Source organism: Rhinolophus hipposideros (assembly GCF_964194185.1).
Source record: "Rhinolophus hipposideros genome assembly, chromosome: 10".
In the NCBI taxonomy this organism is placed as follows: domain Eukaryota; kingdom Metazoa; phylum Chordata; class Mammalia; order Chiroptera; family Rhinolophidae; genus Rhinolophus; species Rhinolophus hipposideros.
Window position 1 is genome coordinate 34111009 of NC_138056.1, and position 27430 is coordinate 34138438.

The 27430-nt window shown below is 42.8% G+C and overlaps 1 protein-coding gene and 1 pseudogene across 10 annotated transcripts; both read left to right on the forward strand.

Annotated features, from left to right (window-relative positions):
- Nucleotides 1-411: 411 nt before the first annotated feature.
- On the forward strand, nt 412-27430 carry CSRP3 (cysteine and glycine rich protein 3). 9 transcript variants are annotated; one of them, XM_081062338.1, is made up of 8 exons: nt 6242-6333; nt 13588-13747; nt 14894-14978; nt 15684-15823; nt 20022-20190; nt 21848-21980; nt 23514-23607; nt 25135-25467. In XM_081062338.1, exons 4-8 carry the CDS (start codon nt 15712-15714, stop codon nt 25209-25211), a joined length of 585 nt encoding a protein of 194 aa, XP_080918464.1. In that variant the 5' UTR covers nt 6242-6333; nt 13588-13747; nt 14894-14978; nt 15684-15711; the 3' UTR covers nt 25212-25467. The 9 variants fall into 9 exon arrangements, with proteins under 9 accessions (XP_080918470.1, XP_080918463.1, XP_080918462.1 ...); XM_081062342.1 differs by having other exon boundaries at nt 6301-6333; nt 14720-14978; XM_081062343.1 differs by having other exon boundaries at nt 6301-6333; nt 13675-13747; nt 14720-14978.
- On the forward strand, nt 26190-26893 carry LOC308503379 (protein SET-like; annotated as a pseudogene). The gene has a single exon. The product of its transcript is annotated as a protein SET-like (transcript).

The window sequence follows — 27430 nt, forward strand, 5'->3', positions numbered from 1 at the left end:
TCGAAACCATTCCGTTATATGAATAAATTCAACCCCAAATTTTCAAATGTCTACTAGGTGCCAACACCAAGAACACAAAGATAAATAAGGTGCTCTCTGTTCCCCTAATGAGTCCACCATCTACTTTCCCATGAGCCAAAGTAACATGGGAATAACGAGCCAACGTTCCTTGTAATGAGACGCGTGAAGGGAGTGTTGGGGCCAGACGCAAAGAACAGCACATCACCTGGTGGGGGCGGAGGCCTGCCCTGAAGAGGCAGCATCTGAGCTGCTCATGGAAGGGTAAGGAAGATTCCACCAGAGGGGGCAGGTTAAGGAGGCAGAGGACATTCCAGGCAGAGGATGGATCATGAGCAAAGCAGAGAGGCATGAAATGGCTGGCTATTTTTAGAGACCAGTGATTAGACTGGAGAGGCTGAATGATAGGATAAGAGAAAGTGGTGGTGGTTGTGGTGGGGGGGAGTAGAAGGAAAAGTCGGAAAGTTAATTTGGGGCAAAATGAAGAAATTTGAACGCCATGTTAAAGACTTTTAACGGGATTTTTTTGTAATGGGGTGTGAACAGTATTCTTCAAGCTCTTCAGATCTGTGTTTCGGAAAAGGACTCTGGGAGCAATGTGAGCCACGGAGAGAGGCGGGAAAAATTGTGTGGGGGACTTCAGAAAACATCAAGGCAGACATCGGAACCCGAGCAATAAGAGGAGCAGGAATAAAGAGAAGGGCTGGATTCAAAAAAATTGTTTAAGTATCTGTTGTTGACACAAGCAAATGAATAGTCCTGGACTCTACTCAACCTATGGAAATAGCTCCTGCAAAGACAATATCATTGATCCACTTCTAAATCTCTGTGAGTTGATTTGCATCTGTCAATTTGCTGGCGCTGTGATTCCCACTTCAAGGGCTTGTACTGCTTGGGCTTCTCCTAGAGGTTTTGTACTGGCTGAATAACCAATGTAGGTTATTGACCCTACTGAACCATGGGGCCTCTGATGTAAAGCCCTGCTAACAATCTCTCAGTGCAAGATGCAGTTGAGTTGGTACTTTGGCTGTGGAGGTGCTCAGATTTGCGGTGGTTCTCGGACCTACTCAACTACATAATGCCGATGAGATCCATTAAAATTACCCTCAGAGCATTGGCTCTGGAGCAGAGAACCTGGTTCAAGTCCTGCCTTTACCATTTACTAGCTGTGTGACTTAATGTCTCAGGCCAGGTTCTTCATCTGTAAAAAGGGACCAGAAACACCTATATCCTCCTACCACTTGAGAGAAACACACAGAGGGACACAAAGAGAAGGGAGAGAGATCACACCCAAGAGAGAAACAAGTAGAAGTGCTTTTAAGCTGAAAAGCATTACTGTTATCACCATAATCAGCAAGTGATGAATGGCCATAAAAACAAAGAACAATGAAAAAAAATCTGGATGATGCAAGTAAATCAACTATTTGTTTCGCTAAGTTTCACTTCATTTCAGTAAAGATGACAATGTTTGTTTTTATCTCTCGAGGAAAAAGAAGCATCTTGATGCATTTAAGCATTGCATTTGCCCATTTCTCTGCCTTTCATGGATGAGACACATGACCAGGAGCAACCTCTGAGTGATAGTTTTAAATTAATTCTCTCTTTGAAATAAGAGCCAAAGGCAAATGTCAGACCATGGGTGCGTAGACATAGTGAAAAGCCCTGGTTACTCTAAGAATGTGGGTGATATTGAATACATTAAGGTCCAATCATACTTCTTTTCAGAGTGGTTTGGATAAGCACCTGGAAGCTGAGATTCCCAGGCCTGTGAGTTCTTCTATAGCATATTCCCTTTTTGTGTGGTATGGTTTATAGCACTGATTTCCAAATTGGAAGGGGGACCAGCGCCTGAGGAAGCATGTGAAACAATACTGGAGAATGAGAAAATGAATTGGAACTTTTATTATATTTACTTTTACATTTTTAGCATATAGTTTTGAGTATGTTTCATAATGTATAATATTATAGTAATTTTTATAATTTATTTTAAAAATACACATATATACATATGTATGTACAGGTGTATATTGCTCAAAGATGTTTACTAATGGTCAAACAATTTTGGGAACCACTGTTGTAGAAGGGGTTTGGAGTCTGATCTGGTTTAAATTTCTCTGTCACCTGAGTGATCTGTGTTTCCCAGTGACTTACCAGTTTTTAGTTATTCTAGAGGCATGAAGAAGAGAAAGCAGTGGATTCCAGTTCTGACATTGACTCGTTGTGGACTCAACTCTGTGGCCTGGGAGGGGTTACTTAGCTTTCCTGAGTTGCATTTATTTCATTCCTCATTCAGACGATGGGTAAAATAATACCTTCTTTACCACGTTTTTATGAGGATTAAATAGAATAATGTTTATGCTGATTTGGGGTATAAAAGTAGTGTTTTAAGGCATGTGTTTAAGATTAACCTCATTGTCCCACTTCCCTCTCTTTTCTGAGCTTCTTTATGCCCTATATTTATCAATAGTTTACTCACTGATGGTTCTTCTGGGGGAACGATGGGACAGGAAGAGTGCGTTCTAGTTCTAATACTGTCATTTATTTACAGCTGAGTCAACATTCAGCTGGTATTGACTGAGCTCCCTGTTATGCACCCAACACATGCGTAATTTATCTGTTCGTCATGGAATCCAAAGGGGACTTGCTTCATTTTTCAGAGGAAAAAGCTCTAAAGCAGTCCTAGGAGAACTTCTGTAAGAATGGAAACACGCTGTATCTATGCTGTTAAGTGCGCAGGCACTAGCCAAGTGTGGGCATTTGGAATATGGCTGCTATGACTAAGGAACTGAATTTTTAATTTTAGTTAATTTTAAATAATTGCAATATAAATAACGGTATGTGACTACTGGCTCCTGTTTTGGACAGTACAACTCTAGAGACTGTCAAAGTAGCATTCAAGTTTTAGGCAAAATTAAAACTGTCATGGGCTGAACTGTGTTTCCCCCATATTCATATATTGTAGTCCTAACCCTCAGTACCTCACAATGTGACTGTATGTAAAGACAGTTCCTTTAAAAGTAAAATAAGGTCATGTGAATGGGCCGTAATCCATCATGACCGGTGTCTTTATAAGAAGAGATTAGGACACAGATAGTGGAGGAGAAAGACCTATGAAAGCATGTGGAGAACATGGCCATCGACAAGCCAAAGAGAGAGGCCTCAGAAGAAACCAGCCCTGCAGATACCTGGGTCTAGGACTTCTAGCCTCCGAAATTGTGAGAAAATAAATCTCTGTTGTTGAAGCCACCCAGTGCATGGTGTTTGTTATGGCAATCTAGCAAATTAATAGGAAGACCTTTTCAATGATGTGAGATTTTTGTTCATTTCCAGCAGACTCTTTCAATTAATTCATTAAGAAGCCATTCTCTCTCTTTCTCTCTCTCACTTAAAAACGTAAGACACAAAAAACATACAAGAAATAGTACTTGAATGAAGAAAGCAGTAAACTTTATAATTAGGTTTAAATGAGCATAATGAGCAAACTTAATTACAACCTGGAACTAAAATCCCAGATGGTCTACACATGTGAGATGGTGGGCAGGTGTGTAATACAAGGTCAAGGTGAAGGAAGAGGGCAACGTGAGGATGATGAAAGTGTTCTATAATTTCTCATTTCATGGAAGAAAACAGAAAATGGCTACCAATTAAATCTATATGTTAATAAAAACATATATTCTTTTTTTTTAATTAATTAATTTATTTATTAGTTTCAGGTGTACAAAACAAGGTAATACTTAGACGTTCATCATTTATATCCCTCATACTGTGAACCCCCCTCCCCCCATCCACTATCCCTCCGACCTCACACTGAACCATCACATTATATATATAAAATTATAGTTGGCATTCATTAATGTTTAGCTTCTGATGTACAATGCCATGATCAGGTATCCACAGTATCCCTGAGGTGGTCTCCCAAATAGGACGCAAGACCATCGGATACCCAACAAAATCTTTACAACATTATAGAATACCTTCCCCAAATTAATTTTCAAAAAAAAAAAAAACCCTGAGGCCATCTTGTGCTTACCAGCTGCTTCCAAATCCCTTCACCTTTCCCCTTATCCCCAACCCCCTCCCACACACCCATCTAACCACTCTCGGTTATAAAAACATATATTCATTGTGGCACTAGTTTATAAATTAGAGGAAGAGAATCTTCTCTAATTCATAAGAGAAAAACACAGCACAAAGTAAACTATTATTAGAAGGCCAAAAAAGAAAAAAGAACCGTTATAAAAATAAAACATAAAATAAAATGAAAGGAATAAGTCCATATGTATCCAAAATCACAATAAATGTGAATGAACTAAAATCCCCTTTTAAAAGATGACTCCAGTTAGTAAAACCAAAAATATTGTCAGTTATTAGCTCTGGAAAGAAGAGTAGGATTGTGGGACGGCACTTGTACATTTTACCCTAAACACAGCATTATTGTTTAGTCTTTCACAATAAAAGTGCATTCTTGTGTTACTTGTGTAATTAGAAAACATTTTTTAAGTGTCAGAGACGTTAGTCAAACCCAGATTTCTGGCTCCAGAAATAATTCTGTTGTATACATTGCATCTCACCTTGAGCAAATAAATCTCTTCTGTGGACCTTAATATCTGTATGTATAAAATAAAAGTGGTGGGGCCGGCCCAGTGGCACAGGCGGTTAGAGCTCCATGCTCCTAACTCCGAAGGCTGCCGGTTCGATTCCCACATGGGCCAGTGGGCTCTCAACAACAAAAAAAAATAAATAAATAAATAAAAATAAAAGTGGTGGGCCATACTTATGACTTTAAAATTTTGTTCCAAAAAAGTATTTTAGAAGCCACTTTGTGAGTTCAGGAAAAGGCTATGTGAGTGGGACTACTAGACCATCTGTTTATTTCAAGCACGGAAATTCTTTTATCTGCTTTATATATTGATGTTCCATTTAATATTATCTATAGAAAAAACTATTATCATTTTTTTAAAAAACCCCACAAAATTTGAAAGCTGCTATCCTAGGAGATTTCTAAAGTCCCTTCTAAATTTAACATTCTAGAGTACTCACTATTTTCCCATTTCTACAATAATGCATTTTTGCAATGCATAGACCAAGGATATCTCATAGGAGGTTGTGCTGTGTCTATATTTGTGAAATTACTACTATCTCCTTTATAGTGAAATATTCCATCACTCAACTATTTTATTTTTTCCTGTGTGCATGTAACTAAAGGGCTAATATGGCTGATTTGAAAGGCTGGATTTTATATACCCCTCAATTAGGTATTTCCTACACCCAACCTCAACATTCAGGTCAACCCTAGTGGAAAGTACCTTCACCTGAGAGACAAATGACCTTAATTTCAATGTGGAATCTGCCAATGACTTATTGTCTGGCCTTGAACAAGTTAGCTACCTCAGTTAGCTCAGCCACAACATAAAGACGAACAAGAATTAGTCTATTAAATCTCCGAACTTCTTGTCAACTATCAAATTCTATAATTCATGAGTCCTTGATGCTTGATCAAAGCCAAAACTATGCACAGACCAGGCAAAGAGAAATTAGACCTCCAAAGACAACGTGAGTTTGCAGAGACTTAGCAAGACTTGTCATAAATATGATGCATTGTTATGTTAAATTCTTAAGCGGAGACAAATGATGAGCAAAGTAACTCAAAACTTTTGAGAGAAAACTGTTCTTCATAAGATGGCAGGCCGTGGAGTGACAGGACCCTGATGATCAGCTGACCTTTTCCCCCAAGCTTCTTTGAGGAGATTATCTAAGTATCGTTTCAGACACCCATCACCCTTATTTTTAGCTCTGAGTTCTCTTCACGAGTGTACTGACCTGTGGCTTGGAGTTCCAGAGGGCTCCCAGATATGGCTCATGATTCATTTTCAGGTACCTCATATTGATTTCCAGGAAGGTCAGGGGAGGAGCAGCCTGGAAAAATTATTTTAGACATAAAATTCTTCTTTGTTCTTGTTCCTGTGCCAACCACTTGGTCAGAAATTTTCCCGCCACAAATTGATCCCTTGTTGCCATAGGCGATTGGCAATTAAACAGAACCCAAGCAATTTTGTTCTCCAAGGGCCTCACAGCTGGCGTGGGGGTGGGGGGGGGGGTGGAACAAAACTCAGGGCTTTGGTCACAGGCTATTTTCAGCCTCTGATAGCAGTTGTGTTTCTCGTGTCTCATTCCCCCTCTCCCCTCAGCCTCCCTCCCGCCCTTCCTTCCCGCCCTTCCTTCCACAGGCCAAGGCTGGTGACAGCCTCCATATATTTAAAGAGGAGGAGAGTCCCCCTTTTTACTCAGTTGAGCTGACAGAGACCACCCAGGCAGGTAAGTGGAGCGAAGCAGGTGTTTGTGTTGGGGGTGGGCTACTGGCTTGGTGGCTGGTTGGTACTATGAAAGTTCCCATAGAGTAAGGCTGTGTTTCACATCCCACATCCTATTCTCCACTCTGGTTCTATGTGAGGAGACTCAAGTTATGCCGGATTCTGGTGTAGGCTTAACAGTTGTTTAGAAAACTCCTAAAAGGGCGATTGACGTTTGGGGGTTTGAGGGAACCTCACAGAAAAATGAGTAAGGGATTATTTTTGGTCTAAAACTATTTTCATGGTGGAATGTTTCCTGTTGTCTGAGTCAAAAGACCTGCATTCTCATCCTAGAATTACATAATGAATGGATGTGTGACTTTGAGAAAGTTCCTGCCCTCATGTTCTTAGTCTTTTTTGCAAGGATCAATATGAAGGTGGTGACATTTTTCTAAACTGTAAAGTACTGCATAGTTATAAAGTGGTATAATAGAAACAATACAGCAGAATCCAGCTTTCCAGTTCTCAAAATACAAGGAATCGATGCTATTCCAAAGGTATGAGTGAATGACTGAGATTTTTACAGCTCACCATACCCTGTCTGCACATAGGAAATACTCATTCAAGTTTGTTAGTTTGAAGTGAATTTTATATGCCAAGGATGTTCAGCAACAGGCTTGCTTTTAACAATTTAAATTAATCAAAACAGGATCTGAAAAAGACATTGCTACCGTTTCCCGGAAAATAAGACCTAGCCTGACAATCAGCTCTAATGCGTCTTTTGGAGCAAAAATTAATGTAAGACCCAGTATTATATTATATTATATTATATTATATTATATTATATTATATTATATTATATTATATTGTATTATATCATATTATATTATACTGGGTCTTATATTAAATAAGACCAGGTCTTATATTAATTTTTGCTCCAAAAGCTGCATTAGAGCGATTGTCTGGCTAGGTCTTATTTTCTGGGAAACACGGTATGTTGAAAATCCATTAAAAAGCTCTGTTTAGTGGGAGGGTAATTCCAGCTGGGGATGAGGGGTGATTCCCAGTATTTTCTCTAGATTTCAGTCAAGGATTTTTTTTTTAAACATCCCAGTGAATGACAGGCATGTGTGTGACTGAGAATTGAGAAGTGGTTTTAAGGGATGGTCTGAGTGGAGATGCTGTCCAAAGATCAAAGCTAGCGCCTCTAATTTCTGTTCCCATCCCTGAGCTGGGGCAGTGATTCACCCAAGAAGCAGAAGTTAGAAGAACCAGTTGGGAGAAAGCTTGTTTCTCTACAGTACAATGCAATGCAATTCAGTGAGCTTGCATTGACCATCTCCTGTGTCTGGGCTGGGGAGGTCCAGGCAGCCCTAACACAACGCCGAGAAGAATAGGCATGAACAGCAGGAAGGTAGGGAAATAGAAACAGTCTGTGTCCTCAGTATATTTTGGGGGCTGAATCTCAATGTTGGGTACGTCCAATTCATCACAATGTATGTAAAACTGCTTAATGACCCAGAAAATGTAAGGGAATCTTCTGGCTTGGTTTTGGTTCGATTCTGAACAACCCGGTCCTTAAAATGAGCCCTGGCTATTGGCAGGGAGTGCACCTGACCCTCAGGGCTCTGTGTCCTCTCCAGCCCAGGCAGACAGGTGATCTACAGCCCACACGCACAGGCCATCCATTAGACAAAGGGTAGGCAGGCCGGGGGCAGGATGGAAAGAGAAACAGAGAGAAAGACTGAGGAAGAGTAAGCAGAATCATTCAACAGGCAAATAAATAGCCACAATCCTATTGGAAAAAGTAGATACAGATTCTTGGTAAAATACAAATTCAGAAATCCTGGGAACCTGAAGAAAGAGATAGAAGAAAATAAAAAGCATCAGTCATAGAGGCAATTCAAATTCTCACTCTGACCATCACCTAACTTCTCTGAGTTTCTATTTTCTGAGCATTAAAGTTAAGGTAAGGCCATCTATTACAAAGGGATTTTTTTAGAATCACATGAGATAAAGTGTAGGAAAGTACTTCGTAAAGCTTAATGAAACTGTACAAATATGCAAGGCCTTTGGGAAAAGGCACAGGACCAAACCTGATAGACTAGGAGGATTTCTTGCTAAGTATGAGTGTGGTGATGATAAAAGTCCAGAGGTCAGAGTGAATAACAAGCTGATCAGATGTTACATGATTAATTTGTTTTACAAGAGGAAGGGTCCAGACTAGAAACATAATACACAGAAATACAACTCCTGAGGCAGGCAGACTTCCAATTACAAGCATGTTGCTCAGATATCTGTGAATACTGTATCCAGGGTGGGGCTCCATGGACAGAGAGAAATGTGATGCCTTCATAGGTGAAAAACTGTAGTTCTTCATTGCCGTGAAGAAAAGCAGGAAGGAAGACAATGATTGTCTTGAGGGCCGCAGAGGTTGGAAACCTACCCTGAGCCTCAATAAGAACCTCATCATGGGAAAGGGTTAATCATGATTTGTTGGTTGTTTACTGACCTGTGAAGGCGGGAAACAATATTAGCTTATCTAACTGTCACAAAAAGCCATGCGAGAAGTCATTCTTCGAGGAAGAAACAAAAAGGTCAAGGAAACAAAATAATTATTAAGGGTCACACACATGGCTAGAAAGTGACAGAGTCAGGTTGTAACCCTGGGTGCAATGTGATCTTTAAACACAAAGTACAAAGGTCGAAATAGAACACAGTGAGTTTCTGTGAGTAAAAGTCAGCCACACTTCAGAGATAACTTAAGAAAAGATGTAATATGACCTGCATGTGACAGCCCTAGTGTAATGGGCAGACGTGCCTACCGTGTCTAAGTTTTAAAGGGATGAGAGCCAACACTTGGGTTTATTTCTGTGCTGAGAATAAGCAACCTATGCTTCTCAGGTTTTTTGAAAGGGCGTCTTCATGGGGGACTTTACAATCTGTTCTGAAGTTTGAGAGGAAGTCACTGACCTTGAATGCCCTACACGGGGGAGCTGAAGGCCATGGTTCTCCTGGGCCCCGTGGAGGGACTCTGCTTGGGCTCGCTGCTTCTAAAGCACAGATCACCAGAGAGGTCAGCTGGTGTTAGGCACCAGAGCTGCCAAAGCGAGGAAGTGTCTGTCCCAGGCCACAGGCTGAGGTCCTTGCCTGCCATGCGGTCCCTGGCACTAGGCACCCTGATCCCCACACAAGGGGCCTGATTCTCCTCGCTGCCGGCTTCGTCTGTTCTCAGTGCAGCACACACTGAAGGCTGAGAAACAGAGTTGGTTCACAGTCTTAACCAGAAGGACCACAAAGAAAAAGCCAAGAGAAATTTGCTTATTTTAAGAAAATGGATTTTTTTAAAAGAGATAAAATATTAACAATCATTGTAATAGATATATACGATGTCAGAGGGGCAATAGATTGGGAGAAAGAGGTTATCCCCTTTTTGAGGGGTGAAACGTCTAACTAGTGCATTGTTTTATACACCTGAAACTAAAAAACATATTCAAAAAAAGAAATATTAACAATAGCAATAATAGTAATCATGAAAGGAACTGAAATTATTAAACACCTGCGATGTATTATGCATTCATATACAGTACCGTTGTCAGGGTTAGTATTTTGTTTAAACTGCAAACAACTTGCAAAGACATGTCTTCTCATTCTGTGTTTCTATGCATGAGGATCCTGGGTTCAGAGATTTTGAGCAATTTGCCTAAGGTCCAACAGATAGTGTTTTTTGAACCCTGGTCTGGTTCTTCCCCAAGCCTGTGCTTTCCACTATGCTACGTTGTCTCTCTTACCTGGATTAAGAGACTAGAGAAGAAGCCGTGTTTGAGAGGGGATGCCATCGGGCGGCATTTCTGCCAGGTGAGGCTCCAGTCATCTGAGATCCCTAAATCTGTCTCACGGCTTGAAGGACGCTTGAAAGGGCTTCACTACATTGCAGCCACTTGGCCATCCATCCCCGGTAAAGATAAAATCAATAGAGAGCGAGCACCCTCCAGTCCCAGAGGAGACTTTTCCATTTTGAAGAGCACTGACTCTTAGAAAGTCCATTATTTTACTGAATCAAATTCAGTCTCCCTGTTACTCCCACCTGTGAGTACTCTGTCTGTCCCATGGAGAGACAATGGGTCAATCAGATGCCAATTCCTGTCAACTGCTAAGTTTGGTTAATAGAGGTGCTGTCCCTTGACCCCCTCCAGTGTGTTGTAAGCAGGGACATGGGATATAGAACCAGCCTAACGGGGGTTTGAATTGCAGCTCTGCCACTTTCTAGCAGTGTGACTTCAGATAAGTCACTTAAGCTCTCTGAGTCTCAGTTTTTCTCATCTGCAAAATGGGGATAACAGCATTTTCTCTGCAGGTCTGTGGTACTAAAGATAGTGCATAAATACAAGGCAACTGGTGCATAGTAAACAATCAATAGCAGTTAATGTTATCATAAGAACACAGCTTTGGAGTCAGAGAGACCCAAGTTCCAATTAGACAATCGGGCAATGTGATTTTCCTAAAATTCCATTTCCCCATCTCTAAAGTAAATTTTGTAATATTACCTACTTTGAGGGGTTACTGTGAAGATTAAATGAGCTATGACACAGTGCCTGGCCCAAGGGCTGGTGTCCAGACATACTTTAGCTTCAATAATAACATTATTATATTAGTAATGATTATGATTATCACTTGGATCCCAAATACAAGTTTCTACGATTGAAAATATTTGCCCCAGTCAATATAGACTCACCATGTGGAATTTAACTCATCTATGTGGAATCAGACATCCAATAGGGTGACCAAATGAACCGACACTGAGCTGACGAGCTGAAAATGGCATTATCGCTTGAGGTCTCTGCTCAAAGTCATGGTCTAAGATTCTTCAATGGACCCCTGCAAAGAAGACACTGAATCAACTCAGCGTCCGTTTTATCTACCCCACCCACTTTTGCCCTAAGGTGTCACCCGTCAGCTTCATAGTTGGTAGTTAAAAAAAAAGAAAGAAAGTTGGATTAGGAAGAATGTGCCTAAGAGACACAACAGGTTACTCTTTTTAAAAAATTCAGATTGATAAATGAAACAGCGTGATTGTAGAACTAATTAGCTCTTACATTTTATACTACTCTACAGTTTACAAAGTGATTTGATGTGCACGAACTGTTACAATCTTCCCAGCGGCACTGAAACAGATAGGACTAGTATGCCCGTTTTAGAGAAGATGTAGACGTTCAGAGCACTTGGATAGTTTTCCAAGATCACACAGCTTCGAAGAGGCAAGACAGAACTAGAACTTGGCCTTCTGCATCTTATCCACTGCTTTCCCCAGCTCCCACCGTAGTACATTACCAGTAGAATCTCGTCCCCAGCATATTTGTTAATAAGTCTATACAGGTCGTCTCTCACTGAGACCTGGGAATCCAAAAGTCTGGCGTCCACCCTCTCCCTAGCCGACGTTGGAGGGCCTGCATTCTATCTTATCCTCGTAAATCTCAGACTGTCCCCATTTCTATCCTGAGCCATGCCTCCATCTGTGATAATGCAGCCATCTCCGGGACTGGCCAGGAAGTAGTGCCAGGGGATGGGATGGAGATTGTGACCCAGGGGACAAATGGGGCTGAGTGACAGGCAAGCCTATATTTGGTGTCCCACCTTCGATGACCCTTGCCTGTGCCAGGCAACGCTGATAAACAAACGGCCCATCCCTTGGTATCTTGACAGCGTAAACTCATACTGGGCCTGGCGAGGGGAGTGTTGAGACACAGGAATTCCAACGCCATGCAGGAGGCTAGAAAGGTTAGGTATGTAAGCCAGGACCTAACTGTGCTTTCAAATCACAGCGACTTAATGAGCAAACTGGTGCTATTTGAACACCCTGAAATAAAGGGGGCAACAATGTCTTGGCTTTGAATAATTGCTCCTCAATAAAATAGTCCCCTTATGCAGTTTTGTTTTCTGTGGTTTCAGTTACCGACAGTTAACCTCGGTCTGAAAATATTAAATGGAAAATTCTAGAAGTAAACAATTCATAAGTTTTAAATTGCTTGCTGTTCTGAGTAACGTGATGAAATCTGGCGTAGTCTCACTCAGGACTTAAATCTCGTATTCACGCTGTCTGTGCGCCCCGCCTGTTAGTCACTTAATAGCTGTCTTGGTTATCAGATCAACTGTTGTGGAATGCAGTGCTGATTCTCAAGCAACCCTTATTTTATTTAATAATGGCCCCAAAGTTGCAAGAGTAATGATGCCAGCAATTTGGAGGTGCCAAAGGGAAGCCATGAAGTGCTTCCTTTAAGTGAAACCATGTATATACAGGTTTTAGTACTATCTACAGTTTCAGGCACCTACTGGGGGTCTTAGAACATATCCCCAGTAGATGGGGGTCCTGGGGGAGCTACTGTACTGCTTTAAATCCCATCATGTTTCTATGACCTTCGTAATGGTCCTGTGCAGGAAATGGTATTATCGCCATTTTTCACCCAAGTTCAAGGTCACAACTTCAAGACTAGAACCTGTGTCTTTCAATTCAGGATGCTTTACAATACCCTTTGCCTTTTGGCCTTTGAGCCTTGGAAGACAATATCAGAGATGTCTTTTATGGTTGGCCTCCATAGCTACATTTCCATCTTTAGAAATGGAACTGAATACCTGTTTCATAGAATGCTTATAGATTTCTATTTTGGGTTTCAAGTCCTGACATATGTATGTCAGAGATTTACGATCACTGAAACAAAAAAACAAAAAAAACCCTGTGCTCGGATACATTACTTTGTGAAGAAGGTATTATCTGTAATCTTATCCTCATTCTGAAAAAGTATCATCTCTAGGCAATTGCTGAATACACACACAAACACACACCCAAGAGTCATATCTCTCTCTCATTAACTTGCAGGACATGCCAATGAGATCTCCACTGGAGATCTAAAATGAGAAATTTGACCTAGGGTTGTTTTCATTGAAGATTTCCACATCATTAATTTCACAAATGTCACTGTCACATTCCCAGGTATACATTACATTTCTCTTCTATTTTATACTATTTTGAAACTCAGGATCAAAATGAACATGAGCAAAATTATGTGATTCTACTCTTTTCCAGAGATTATAACATCTTTAATCAGAGAAAGGTGGTTCTTAGAAAAAGAAAATAGCCAAGAAAATACTCTGAAATGTTTACTTCTTATGTCTTACCTTGTTTGTAAATGATGGAGTTGGTAAATCTTGCAAGTCTATTTAAATCCTAAAAGTCCTAAAAATTTTAATGGAGTAAAAAATAAACAGTTTGGGCTCTTTTCAGGAACATTAAGGCCCCTAAGCCTTTCTGTGTCATCTTTTCTCTGCCTGAAGTGTTCTTCCCACTTTCCTTTATCTGGGGAACTCTTAGACACCCTTCAAAAGCCCATTTGGATGAGCCGTCTTCTGTGATCCTCCAACAACTCACTGCTTTCATCCCCAATGTAAGTGTGGGTAGCCATTCCCTCCTTTGAGTTTTCATAGCACTTCTCACAAGACTCTTCTCTGCTGCAGTATTCTTGTTCTTGCCTATCTCCCTCACTAGAACTTGGACTTCTCAATTCTAGGAGACACAAATTACTGATTGTTATGTTTTCCTCCCCTTAACCCCTCACCAGTACCCGGTGCAGTGCTTGATACATGATAGGTAGGCAGTAAGTGCATAGAGAATGAATGAATAAATGAATGTTAACTTGATCCCAAGCCTTTCAACTCAAAATCCATTGCTCTTCCCACTGTACAACACAACCTGAACTATAGAAATAGAAGCACTAAATGTTTCTTTTGTAAAATGTTATTTACTGAAATGTTACTGAATTAAAAGCCTGCTTCTCTGAGGGGAAAGATAGGATGTTCCCGACTAACTTCACACTGTTGTTTTAAGTGGGGAAAAGCTCCATGTAGGGACATTTAGGTAGGGATGTTCCCTGCGGTCCTACTATCAGGTTCAGTAGTTGGCTTGCTATTTACCTTCCGTTTCTGAGCAAACCCTGTCTCTGTTATGAGGCTGGGACACACATTCCTGACCAGTGACCCATGAGGGCTGAGTGGGAACCACCAACTATGATAGGAAGGTGACTGTCTTCCCAGAAGGGAAAGGAAGGTCAGAAGCAGCCATCAGAATGGCTTGATAATGCTTGGTGTCAATGACAAGATGACACACCAAGCTTCTTAGACACCAAAGGACCCCAGTGAAAATTCAGCCCCCCTGCGGCTGGCAGGATTTCAGAAATTTCACTGAGTCCTGATGGCGTATGTTAGTTCTCTGGAGAAACTGAGAACTGGATTCATATTTACACGCAGACAGAAAGGAAGAGAGAAAAAAATGTTGATGCCTCTCTTTGTTTAAGTAGCTCTTAACCATAATTCTCTGGTGAGGAGACACGGATGGCTCAGGGCTCTAGTTGTATCAGCAGCTCCTTGCAGCAGCATGTACTCAGAGGGTATGGAAGGCACATAGCATCGTCACCTGGCTCCTGCGATCACACTTGGCACTGCGAGTTCTGACAAATACCTTTCTGCACACCACGTCGTTTGGTCCTCTAAACAACACTGTGAAGCAGCAAGGAAGAGAACGACTCTCTTTATAGTATAGGTGGGAAGACAGCTGTGAGAGAAGCTACATGGTTCATCTGAACGCACACAGCAAGCTGTGGGGAGCCCTGAAAACAAAAGGTGGGTTTCCAGACCACTGACATAGTGCAGTGCCAATAGAACCTACTGCCTGGGCAATGATAGTTCTTTAAAATGGAATTAACGAGTGGGAGGAATAAATCTGAAAGGGGTATTTATATAGTATATATTCGTATCAGCAAGATTAGCTAAACCTTTGCTACCCAAAGTGTGATCCACTCCTAGCAGGATTATCACCTCTGGGAGCCTGTTAGAAAGGCAGAATGTCCTGCCTCTCCCCACATCTACCAAACCAGATCTGCAAGCTAGCAAGATCCGAGGTGAACCAAGAAGCACCGAACTAGATAAGAAGATAACACCACTTTCACAGATTATTGCCACTCCAGATGGAATAATTTTTAAAAACCCTAGGTGGAAAAAATAATAATACTTAATATGTGTATATAATTTTATATACACAAAATTACTCATCCATTCCTTCCAAGTACCCTGTGAGGGACACAAGAGCAAGTGCTTTTGAAATTTAACCTGAGGAAACTGAGTCCCAAAGTAGTAAAGTGACTTGCTCAGAGCCTTATTCAATGAGCTGCACATAGCAACTATTTGCTGAATGAATGAATGAATGAATGACACGAACAAATCACCAAACAAACTGGGGCTGTATCCTGGTCTTCAGACCACTGCACTATCAGTGATTGGTTCACTCCCGAGGACTAAAATTAGGGCATTTGCTTTATGTCCTGTTAGACTTGACCTTGGTCAGAGAGTCTTCAAGATGCCGAACTGGGGTGGAGGAGCAAAATGCGGAGCCTGCGAAAAGACAGTCTATCACGCAGAAGAGATCCAGTGCAATGGAAGGAGTTTCCACAAGACCTGTTTCCACTGCAGTGAGTTGGGTGAACACCATGAGGGCCCCTGAGCCTCAGAGGGCATTTCGGAGTTCACATTTAGCCACAGATCCTGTATATTAGTGCGTGTCTGAGTATGGTCCCGGGGTCAGCAGCATTGGTTGGCATCCCTGGGAACTGGTTACAACTATCACTTGTAGGCCCCACCTTAGGATGGGAGGGTGCTGTCGTGAGCACCTTCTCTCCAACTCTTGTCCAGCTCAGAGGCTGTTTTCCTGAAGCTCAAAGTCAGAACAAGCTGGCCTGCCACTGCTCTCAGTGGTGAAAACTATCCCACTGGCGACATTTACAAAGTGTGACTTGGCAGAGAAAGACAGCCATTACTTCGCTGCAGCCAGGACGGATCTGGCTCTAGGTTTCTTTCCCAGTGGCCAGCTGTCACTGAAGTCAGCTGTGACTGGCTTTTCCTAAGAAAGAACCTGTGTCAGACCGGAGGCAACACGTGCCCATTGTCCAGGAGTCAGAAAGGGGAGGGGAGAGTTTCAGCGCCTGGGCACCAGTAACTTGACAAAGGGTCCTTTACCATCACCTGCCAGACACAAATTCACAAACATGAAAACTGGAGGAACTTTGAGCCCCTGTGGCTCACCTGGGAGTCTGGCTTTGCCCGACTCATGTGACTTTGGACAAGTCATTTTTCGTCTTTCAGCCCCACATCACAAGCACCTGCAGCAGAGCCAGGAGCAGAACCTGTATCTTCAGGCTCCCCATCCAGCCTCCTTGACATCACTGCATTCCACAGTTTCTCAGTAGTTCCCCCTGTTTTGAGAGAACAGTCTGTTTTGGCTACTTACCTTCTTTGCTTCCCTCCAGTAAGTCTGGCTTAAGGGTTAGATTTACAGGACATTTGGCAGACCCGCTCCCCACATAGTCCCTCACCCCACTTCCATGTCTCAGCCCAGTGGCTGCAAGGTGTCACACTGCCCCCAAACTGTTTCAAACAGAACGTAAAGCGTTGCGCTCCATCTGTTAGGGCAGGAGACACTCCATCCTTAAGCTGTGAGAAATAGTAACATTTTCCCTGCGGTGGGCCTTTCCATTTCCCTTGCCTCCCACAGCAAACATAATTATCATTGAAGAACAGGGGAAAATTCTGTTCTGAGTGATTGGGTTGGCAGATTTACTCATGCTTTGGTTTTAATAAAGGGGAATTATTTTTAAGTCATTGAACACATCCATTCAACACCCACTAGATTTGTTATTATTACTACAATTATCCAGAAGTCACTGCTTGAGAGTTTATCCCATAACTCTCTGGCTGCTGTCCAAAATCTAGTGTCCTTTATAAAGTGTGGGAGTGGGGAATATTGAAAAGAACACTGGAACTGGAGTAATAATGATTAGGGTTTGCACCTGGGTTCTGCCATACACTGAGACCGTGGGCAAGTCATTTCTCTATCAAGCCTTAATTTTCCTGTCTATGAAATGGAGAGGGTTATACCTACCATAGAGGTTGTTCCAAGAAGAAAACTGGAGTTCTTGATGTGGAAAGCCAGCCTTCTAGCCTTCATTCTCCTTTGATCCATTTTGACACCTGAGTGGGAACAGAAAATGGGAGGGAAGCTTTCCATGGTAAGGGGTGTCTTGTCTTTCCCAGATAGCAGGAAGATGCCCTGTTCAATGGAGCCATGGTAGAAGGGATTTGAGCAATTGGGGGTCCATTCCTTTTAACCCTCTGACATTTTCCTTAGAACTCACAGGTCGGATGGGGATCTGAGCAGTAAGAGTTTCTAAAGGGGAAGAAGGATCCTAGAGAGAAGCACGCTTTTTTATTTTGTTATCACAAGACTTGCCTGTCCACAGGCCACCCTATAATTGATGAGAATGGGATTTACAGAGGCAGCGGCTACCTAAACTTGTCTCTGGCCCATGTTTGCCTCATTTCTAGACAAATCTTAATCCTTCCTAAGTCCAAATTAAATATAACGCAGGCCACATGTGTCCATTTAAAATTTCTAGTAACTATGTGTTTTAAAAGGTACCAAGAAACATGTGAAATTAATTTTAAAACATTTTATTTAACTAACCCAACATAGACAAAGTTGTAATTTCAACGTGTAATCAAAATACAAATTAACAAAATATTTTATATTCTTTGTTGTTCGTAGCCAGTGTGCATTTTGCGTTTACAGCACATCCTGTAGCAGGCGAGGGTTACAATACTGGACAGCATTGCTCTACCAGGCCTGTGTATGAAAGCTGGTCAGAAGCCAGGATGTGGCTACAGAACTGGCCAGAGCATGATAGGGCAGACGCACAGCATGATGGGAATGAGCAATGGAATGGGAGTCAAAACAAGGATCTGAGGCCAGTCATGGCTGTGCCACGTGCTACTGTGTAACTGTGGACAAGTCACTGACCTCCATTCACACATGCATGCATTCATTCATCCATCCGTCCATTCAACAAATGTTTACAGAAGACTAATTCTGGGCCAGACTCCATGCCATGTTCTGAGGATATTAAAAGTCTTGCCCTTAAGGAACTCAGAGACTAGACCATCAATGAATATTCAAGAAATTGTTCTAAAGATTGGTAACTCATAGCAACACGAAGGGTGGAGACAGGTATACACCTCATATGCCCAAATATAAGGCTTTCTTTTTTCCAAAAAAATTATTCCTCATAAAAATGGTTTCCCTTGTTTTCAAAGCCTTATAAAATCTCTCAGGTTGTAAAACAGTGTCTCAACTACTTCATTATTTCTTTTAAAAGCATTTTTAACAGAATTTTTCACACACATAACATTGACATAATTGCTTAATAAACTTCTATACGCTTGTTTCCCCAGCCACACAACCACCAACTTCTGCGCAATTCTATCTTAGCCACATCCTTATCTTCTACTCCCACTCTCATAGTCAGTTACTTAATTTTTTAAAATAAAATATCCTTTGAGGAAGGCATATTCGCCTGAAACAACCTCATTCAATGCTGAATTGCTTATAGAGGTCATTTCTAATACTGGTAGGAAAAAAAAAGAGGAGGCAAATAAATTGAGTGCATGTGTTCTTATTCCTGGGGCTATGACCTCACTATTATAAGCACTGAAAATCACTATAAAGAACCTTGAAGGATCATTATTACAAAGCAATTCAGCAAGTTATTAAGTTGTGGAAATCCTACATATTTTTAAAAACCTGCCCTAATGTTATGCTAATAAGAGATTCTTGTCGAGATACAATTTCCAGGTATCTGGAATTTGACAGCCTCCTACTCAGGTGCAAACAGGGCTGCCTCTGCAGCGACACGGACAGAAGCGGAGATGAGGTGCAACACTCTGTTGATGAGGGAGATGACGCTGAAGACGCAGACACAGAGTTTGGATACAATTATTTCCCGAATTTGTGGGAGATTAGAAAAAAGTAACATCTCCAAATCAATATATGATTGACTGATATTATTAAATTAACTATTATGGGTAGGTATTTAACACTGTCATTTTACATCCTTAAAAGTTGTCTTCAAACTGGCAAAAAGATTCTTTCTATAAATCTTCTCTTTGGAAAAATGGGGACATGCCTTACACACTTGATGTGATGGGGGACACTTTACGTTAGGCAATGTAGTGACCAGTGGTCTCTGGCCGGTGTAAGCCTAGGGATCTATGAGGCAGGTCTACCCGCCTCTTCCCCTTCCTGCTTCCAGAACTGGGTCCAACTGTCTCCTTGAATGTCACAGTGCTCTTCAAAGGCCATGATAAGGAAAGAAACTGCTCAATTCTGACTCTGATATGGCTAAGAACACAATAAGGTCCTCTCATGCCTCAGCCCCTTATCCCTGCACGCCCCCACCCCCACAACCATCACACACACACACACACACACACACACACACTTCCCTGATGTCACTCAGGGTAAGACACTCAGGATTCAGGTTCTTCTGCTTCAGACACAATATTCTTAGCTGGTCCCACACCACACACGTAGCTCTAATTCCACCTCTTTCTAGCTAGGTACCACTGAACACTTTACTTCCCTTCTCTGTGCCACAATGTCCTCATCTGTGAAATGACAAGTGCCTTGGAATGACCCAGAACAGATGCGTTGGCCAGGAATCAAAGTTGTGTTCTTGGCTGGAGAGCCCTGGTGCTGGGCTTCTTGCCCTCAGCGTGGCATGGGAGGTGCAGGGCGGCGGGAGGAGTCTGAGCCCCACGTGGACCTCCCTTTCTTCGCAGTGGCCTGCAGGAAGGCTCTGGATAGCACCACGGTGGCAGCTCACGAGTCGGAGATCTACTGTAAGGTCTGCTACGGCCGCAAGTACGGCCCCAAGGGAATCGGCTTTGGACAAGGCGCCGGCTGCCTCAGCACCGACACGGGCGAACACCTGGGCCTGCAGCTCCAAGAGTGAGTTACTGCCCCGCGGCTCTCACCCCCGGAAAGCCCGTTTTCAGGACAGCTCATTCTGCTCCCCTAGCAACCTTTTCTGGCAGTGGGAGAACGGACTCCATTGCCCACTGGCCCACAATAGGAATCCTCGGTCTGACCAAGCTTTAACAATGTGTCATCTCTCAGAAGACTCTTTACATTATCTGCCTGTCTAAAGGGCAATTACTTTTACACCAGGCCCTTGGTTTGCATGTCAAGAGAAAACCCAGAATGTACAGATGTTCCATGGTTTGACCTTCTGCAAAACTGCATGGATTTTCTTTTCTTCTCTCTGAGCGTTTCTGTGTAAATCACATAAATATAGCAGGGAAGCAATGGCCATTTGCTAGGTGCTTGTCACTAAAAGATGTCTCCCCTTGGGTTGTAAGATGACGAATATCCATATCACAGGGGGAGTGGGTCTGCAGGGACGGGCTGTGTGTTTCAGGAGTAAATAATCATGACCGTTTTATGGGTCTCCCTGGCTGCCTGTTGCCAACACAGGGCTGAGTTTCCTCCCAATATTATCCTGGGGAACCTGGGTATCACACTGTGCCTCTTCCCTCTACCAGTCTGTTTTATCTCAAATATGCTGCTGACCTCAGACTGACAGCTACTTACCTGCAGCTGCTGTCTGGCCAGCTGGTACCCGGGCTCGGCTCTGTGATGGGATTGGGCAGAAAGGCCCACCCTAACTGAGGCAGTGTCCCAAAGAGAAGTTAGACTGTCTGAAGAGTCATCTGGTCCCTTCTAAGAGAGGAGCCCATGGCAAAGCCTGGAAAAGTACAGGGATATGTGATTAGTCATTTTCATTTTTCTCATTACTCACTCCCAACTGGGCACTCTGTTTGAAGAAAAGGATGATACCAATTGTGTCCTCTGCCACGTGTTACCCAAGGCTTACTCTTCCATATTAGGGCTTTCTTATGATGCACAGAGGAACAAGAGTCTGGAGAGTTCGGTTTCGTCCCAGCTCCACAAGTCATGAGCTGCCTGAGTCATGCATGAGCAGTTGTCCCTCTAACCCTCACTTTTCTCCAACTAGCCCTGCTTACTTTAGAGGTTATGGTGAGACTCAGTGATAAATGGACAAGGAAACACCAAAAGATACAGAAACACAGGGGCTGCTATTGTGCCTCTATCTTGGACACAGCTCACATGGGGACAAGGAATGTATCAGCTCATTGGACTACGGTTTGTTTAGTATCAACTGTGAGGATCCCATCTGGTCCTAAAATAATTTCACAACTCGTTTCAGAAAGCAGACCAAGTGGGCTTCAGAAAAACCTAAACAGTCATAGCAGTAACAACACAATAATGACAATGACAATAATACAAGCTAACATACATGGAACACTTGCTAAGTGCTTTGCAACAGAAAGGAAAGGTTTAAACCAATTATAGCAAATATTTATTAGCCCTTACTACATGCCAGGCAAGCACTGTTCTAAATGCTTTACTCACGTCACCTCATTTAACCCTCTCAACAACTTTGGAGGTAGGCACCATGATTATCCCCATTTTCCAGATGAGTCTGAGGGAACAGAAAAGTTAAGTCACTTGCTCAAGGTCACACAGCTAGTACTGTCTGCCAAGGGAGGTCTATAGGTTTCGTTCATCTGTCTATTTCCATCAGGTCCCCAAAGCCAGCACGCTCAGCCACCACCAGCAACCCTTCCAAGTTCACTGCCAAGTTTGGGGAGTCAGAGAAGTGCCCTCGATGCGGAAAGTCAGTCTATGCTGCTGAGAAGGTGATGGGAGGTGGCAAGGTAAGGACTTCTATATGAGCCAAACGGGATTTGTTCATCTCCACTGGATCAGCTGGGACGGATGAAAGAGGAAAGTAGGAACTGCGGGTGGGTGGGAACCAGACCCTTCATTTTCTTTAGCTCTGAGGGACCAGTTTGGAGCCATCCAACCTCACCCACTTTCCTGGGCTGTGACTGTCACCTGAAGTGTCCTTGGAAACTAGAACTGGTGAATTCGTGGCAGCCAGCATTAGCCCACTAAGTGGAAGGCACCCACCTAGAAGCTCTGGAGATAGAGGTGCACAAGCCCCCTGCCCTGCAGTGTCCACAGTCCTTCCAGAAAGGGGACAGCTCTGGGAGTCATCCAGAAGACTGTCACCACTACGTAACTCAATCTGCTGCTGGCATCACCACTGGTAGATAAAGCAAACACCTCATAGCAGCAAGAAGCAATCCTCACTCACAAATGTCCTGGCAATCGGGAGAGTCATCACATGTCAGGTAGTAATGCACACTTACGAAGTCCAGTTTCGGGCCTGAAGCCAGGGTATTCACCAAAGGATTTGGGCCTGATGAAAACAAAACACCCTGCACATACCGTATTTCCCCGAAAATAAGACATAGCCAGACCTTCGGCTCTAATGCGTCTTTTGGAGCCAAAATTAATATAAGAGCCGGTCTTATTTTAATATAAGACCCTGTCATTATAATATAATATAATATAATATAATATAATATAATATAATATAATATAATATAATATTATAATATAATATAATATAATATAATATAATATAATATAATATAATATAATACCGACTCTCATATAAGACCAGGTCTCATATTAATTTTCGCTCCAAAAGATGCGTTAGAGCTGATGGTCTGGCTAAGTCTTATTTTCGGGGAAACATGGTACTATTAGGTTGGTGTAAAAGTAATTGCAGTTTTTGCAATTAACCTTTTAAACCGCAATTAGTTTTGCACCAACCTAATAAGTGAGTGGGGAAGGGCCATGGAAACTGTCTCACTTCAAACACGAGACTGGCCATGTGAACGTATGAGAACGCCTAGGCTGTGCCTGCTAGACAAGCAGATGTGCCTCAGGCAGGCAATTTTCTGGATGATCCAAGCCATGCAACTCTCTTCTGCTGAAAATACAGAGTTAAAATGAGGTTGAATTACCCGGATAATTATTTCTTCACTTGTTCCTTTAGATTTATATTCAACATAAATATTACCCACTGCCCCAAGTCCAAGTTACCCTCTCCAGTTTATCCCTTGGTCTTTTACAAAGGGGAGGCCCTTGTCTATTAGTCTGTTCTGAAGGAATATACATAGAAGTCACTTTGATAAGCTTATTTTTAGGGGTTCTGAGAATTGTTAGCCAAGTGAGCATCTCATTTTCTTTAAACCCCAGGGGACCTCTTAGGTCCATGAATGATTAAGACAGTGGCATTCCTTTATATGCTGCTGGCCAGCGGACTTACCATGGGAATAGAATATGCTGCCCGCCATATTAAATATGTAACTCGCTTGCTCTCCTGTGCCCCTCAGCCTTGGCACAAGACCTGTTTTCGCTGTGCCATCTGTGGGAAAAGTCTCGAGTCTACGAACGTTACTGACAAAGATGGGGAACTTTATTGCAAAGGTGAGTGGTTCCGCGGTCTCTCTTGAGATGTTTCCCGAGGAGCATCCTTTGGGGGGAGAAGTTACATCCATGCTGAGATTTGGGTCTGCCAGGAGGCATGGCTGCTCAGCCTGAGCAGTGTCTGGGGTCTCCGGATGGGGCACAAACCCACCTAAGGGAAAGAAATCTCCGCCTGCCCCAGCTCTGGTCCTCTCCAATGGAGCACGCGGGGGACCTGATGCTTGCAGATGCTCGCTCAGTGGTTCGGGGCAGCTGGGTGCCCGGGTGGAAGAGGAGCGCAGGAAGCAGTGTCCTGATTCTGCTCCTGGAAGACCACAGACCTGGACAAGCAGCATCACATTCTCTTCCAAAAAAACCAAATACCCTCTGTCCCCGAGTGGCACATAGAGGTGACTGGGGGGGTGGGGATGAACCCAGTCTGGCCTCTCCTCAGTTCATCAAGACATATCTACCCTTCTTCCTTGTTTTCCTTCCCTCTCTCCGTCCATGTCGCCCTCCCTCGCTCTTTCCTTCCTGACGTCCTGTTGTTGTCACACATCACTTACTATCAGACAGAACCGACAAGGGTTTCCTTCTGGTCCTGGCAGCTCTGCCCCCAGCTGCCTCCATGGTCCCTGTCTCGTGGAGGCGGCAGAGGCTCAGCTCTTTCCTGATACTACAAAAAGAAAGGGATTCAAGGCCTCAACCACAACCTCAACCGCAGAGCCTCTCCTCGGCCTGTTCTGTTTCTCAGTGGGGTCCTCCCACCCTTTCATTTAATGATGGTGTCGCAAGATCTCCAAGTGTGTGTGTTCGAGTGGGGTGAGGGGAGCAATGAGGGGCCACAGGGAGGACGTTCCTAATCCAGATCGTGGGCTATCAAAGTTTTCCCCGTGATGAGACAGAATGGGAACTGATGGTTACCTGCTCTTGGCAGTAGAAGACACAAGACTCGCATCAGCATTTATAGGCTTTAAAACCCTCAAATGTTGTTGTAGCTAGCAAGGAAATCAACATGTAGACAAATAATGGCATTTCCGAGTAAAAAACAGCTCTAGTAGCGGACCGTACACAATGCAGTAGCACACAAAGATAATGATCAGCCTGGGTTGTAAGGGAAGGCTTCTTAGAAGCTTCCTGTGGGCCTGGAAGGATGAGTGTGGGTTTGGGGGAGGGGGGCATTCCAGGAACAGGAAGCAGTGAGCACAAAGACACCAAAGGGGGCATCAGGGTTCATTCCGGGAACCACAAGTTATTCCATGTGCCCAGACAGGCAGGAGGCAGTGGGGAAGGACGCTGGGCAGGCAACCCGGGCCAGATGACATTGCCTCAACTGAGCAAATGACTGTGAAAACAGGGAAGTGAAAAGCCTTATAAACAATTTTTATGAGGCGATCTAAAAGAGAGTTCAGTTTACTTACAAGTTAGTTTTTGCATTTATCAAAAGGGAAGTCTCTCACGGGAAAAAGGGCTGTATTCAGACGGAAGGATCTGAAATAATGTGCTAACCAGCCCATTTTCTCCCTCTTGTCCTTTTTTCATTCGCAGTTTGCTATGCCAAAAATTTTGGCCCTACAGGTATTGGGTTCGGAGGCCTTACACAACAAGTGGAAAAGAAAGAATGAAAGGTCCACCATCTCTCAGATCTTTCATCAGCCTAAAGCATATTTTCCAAGTAATCCTGCCCAGATGGCCAGCCTTCCCCAAACATCCTCTCGTTGGTAGCTGGACAGTGTTTCTCTTCAAAAATCATCAGTCTTTAAAACCCAAAGCTAGAAGAGACCTTTGGAAGAAAATCATTAAGCGTTTAATCTGCAACCAATGCTTTATTATTTACAATATCTGGGGTTGGATGAGGCAATAAATAAATGTTTTATCGGTACCTTGTATGTCTCCGGATCTTTTCTTTCAAATACAGGGGAGTTTTCAGAAACTAAAAAGGTAGTTGGAAAAACTAGCTAAAAGGAACATACTAATTTCTATGTCAACTGGGGAAGAAGTGAGGAGGACGAAACAAGGGCAACAGTCTTCCTTCCAGTCTGTCAGCTGAGTTTCTTTCGACTTACTGCTAACAGAGAAGAAAACAGGGTCCCGGAGGAAACAGACAAGATGATAGCAAATTCTAAAAGGAAAATCAAAACTAATAAAACTGCTGAAGAGTTGATCCTTTTGTCCTATCACAGGCTTGGCAATATTACACATTTCATGAAAACTCAGAAATGGCAACAAAATGTGGAGTTTGCATCTGTGTTTTAAATGACATGAGGATGATTTTCTTTTATTCTGGAACAATCCCCTAGGGTTTAGCAATTTTCTTAAAATGTCCCCTACTTCAGATTGCCAGCCTCACAGATGAAATGTGGCCAATTAAAAATGTCTCTCTGCCTCCTCAGCAAGTTCTCAGCGGCTTGAGCATGTATTTTCTCCAGCCTCCGCTTTTATCAACCATAGCCATTTCTCCCACCACCATGCAATTCTGAATTATTTGGAGTAAATGAAAACAAATTAAAATCTCTTGATAAAAATTATGAAGTGCTCGAGTTCTCCGAGCTTCTTCCCGACATCCATCTTCCCTTGGGTCTCAGTCTCAGATTTTCCTCACAATGGCCCCCAAACACCAGCCTTCACTCCCATCTCAAACAAAGAAACCGAGACTGCCTCCAGCTGACGTCGACCTGTCTGGACTTGCCAAAGGGAGAAAAAGGACAGCAAAACGCAACTGAACATACTGATGAAGTACAAAACAAACTAGACTAAAAGAACAAGCCAGTGAGATTTTAAAAGTAGAACAGCTACATAACAAACTCTGCCAACCATTTTCTCAAAAGAGGTCAGAATTGATCGCCAAAATCCCAGATTTTGGGGTAACAACATTTGTCAACCATCCACAAGTCTCTGATCTGCTTGGGGATAAGGATAAAGAGGCACTGCATTATTTGACAAGCATTGAAGTGACAGAATTTTTAAGATATTAAATCAAGTTACAGAATAGATTTTTATTTTGATGAAAATTCTTCCTTCGAAAATAAAGTTCTCTCCAAAGAATTTCATCTGAATGAGAGTGGTGATCCATCTTCAAATCCACTGAAGTCAAATGGAAATCTGGAGAGGATTTGACCAAATGTTCGAGTCAAATGCAGAACAAAGCCAGCAGGAAGAGACAGCATGGGGAAGCAGAGAGCTTCTCTACGTGCTTTACTGGCCATTCTGATGCAGGTGCAACTGAGTCAGAAGTCATCATATGATAGTTGGCCAAATCTATTACTTGGTTCCTGACATGGAGAAGGAGAAAATGAAGAAGAATTAGAAGGGGCTGGAAAATACTGATGAAGGGGATGAGGATTAAGGTGAAAAAGAATCAGATGACAGTGGGGAGGACGGAGATGAAAATGAGAGAAGATGACAAATGGAGCACTGATGGATTCTAACCGTTTCAAATGTTCTCCAGTCTCTGGGAGCAAGTTGCAGTCTTTTTTTTTCCCAGTGCTCAGTTGCCCTGCTTTTGAGGTCTCTTTTCTCTCCTTTACACCATGGTTCTCACCTTATTTGGGAGGAAATACCTTGAGCAGAAGACAGTGGGTAAAGAATCTCTGCCCCTTCCTGTTCCAAATTCCTTTTTATCCCTTCCTGTCTCAACAAAACCTATATGGAATCAACACTACTGTACTCTGTGAGAAAAAAGAAAAACCCTCTGCTCTCTTAGCTCTGTAGGAAGCTGGAGGGTGCTAGCTCCCTGTGTAGCAGTGCAGAGGTTTCTAGCTTTTTCCTCCTTTCTCTGTATGTTGGGCTCAGGGAATACACTGTGTCTCTATGTGAATATGGACAGTTAGCATTTTCCAACAGG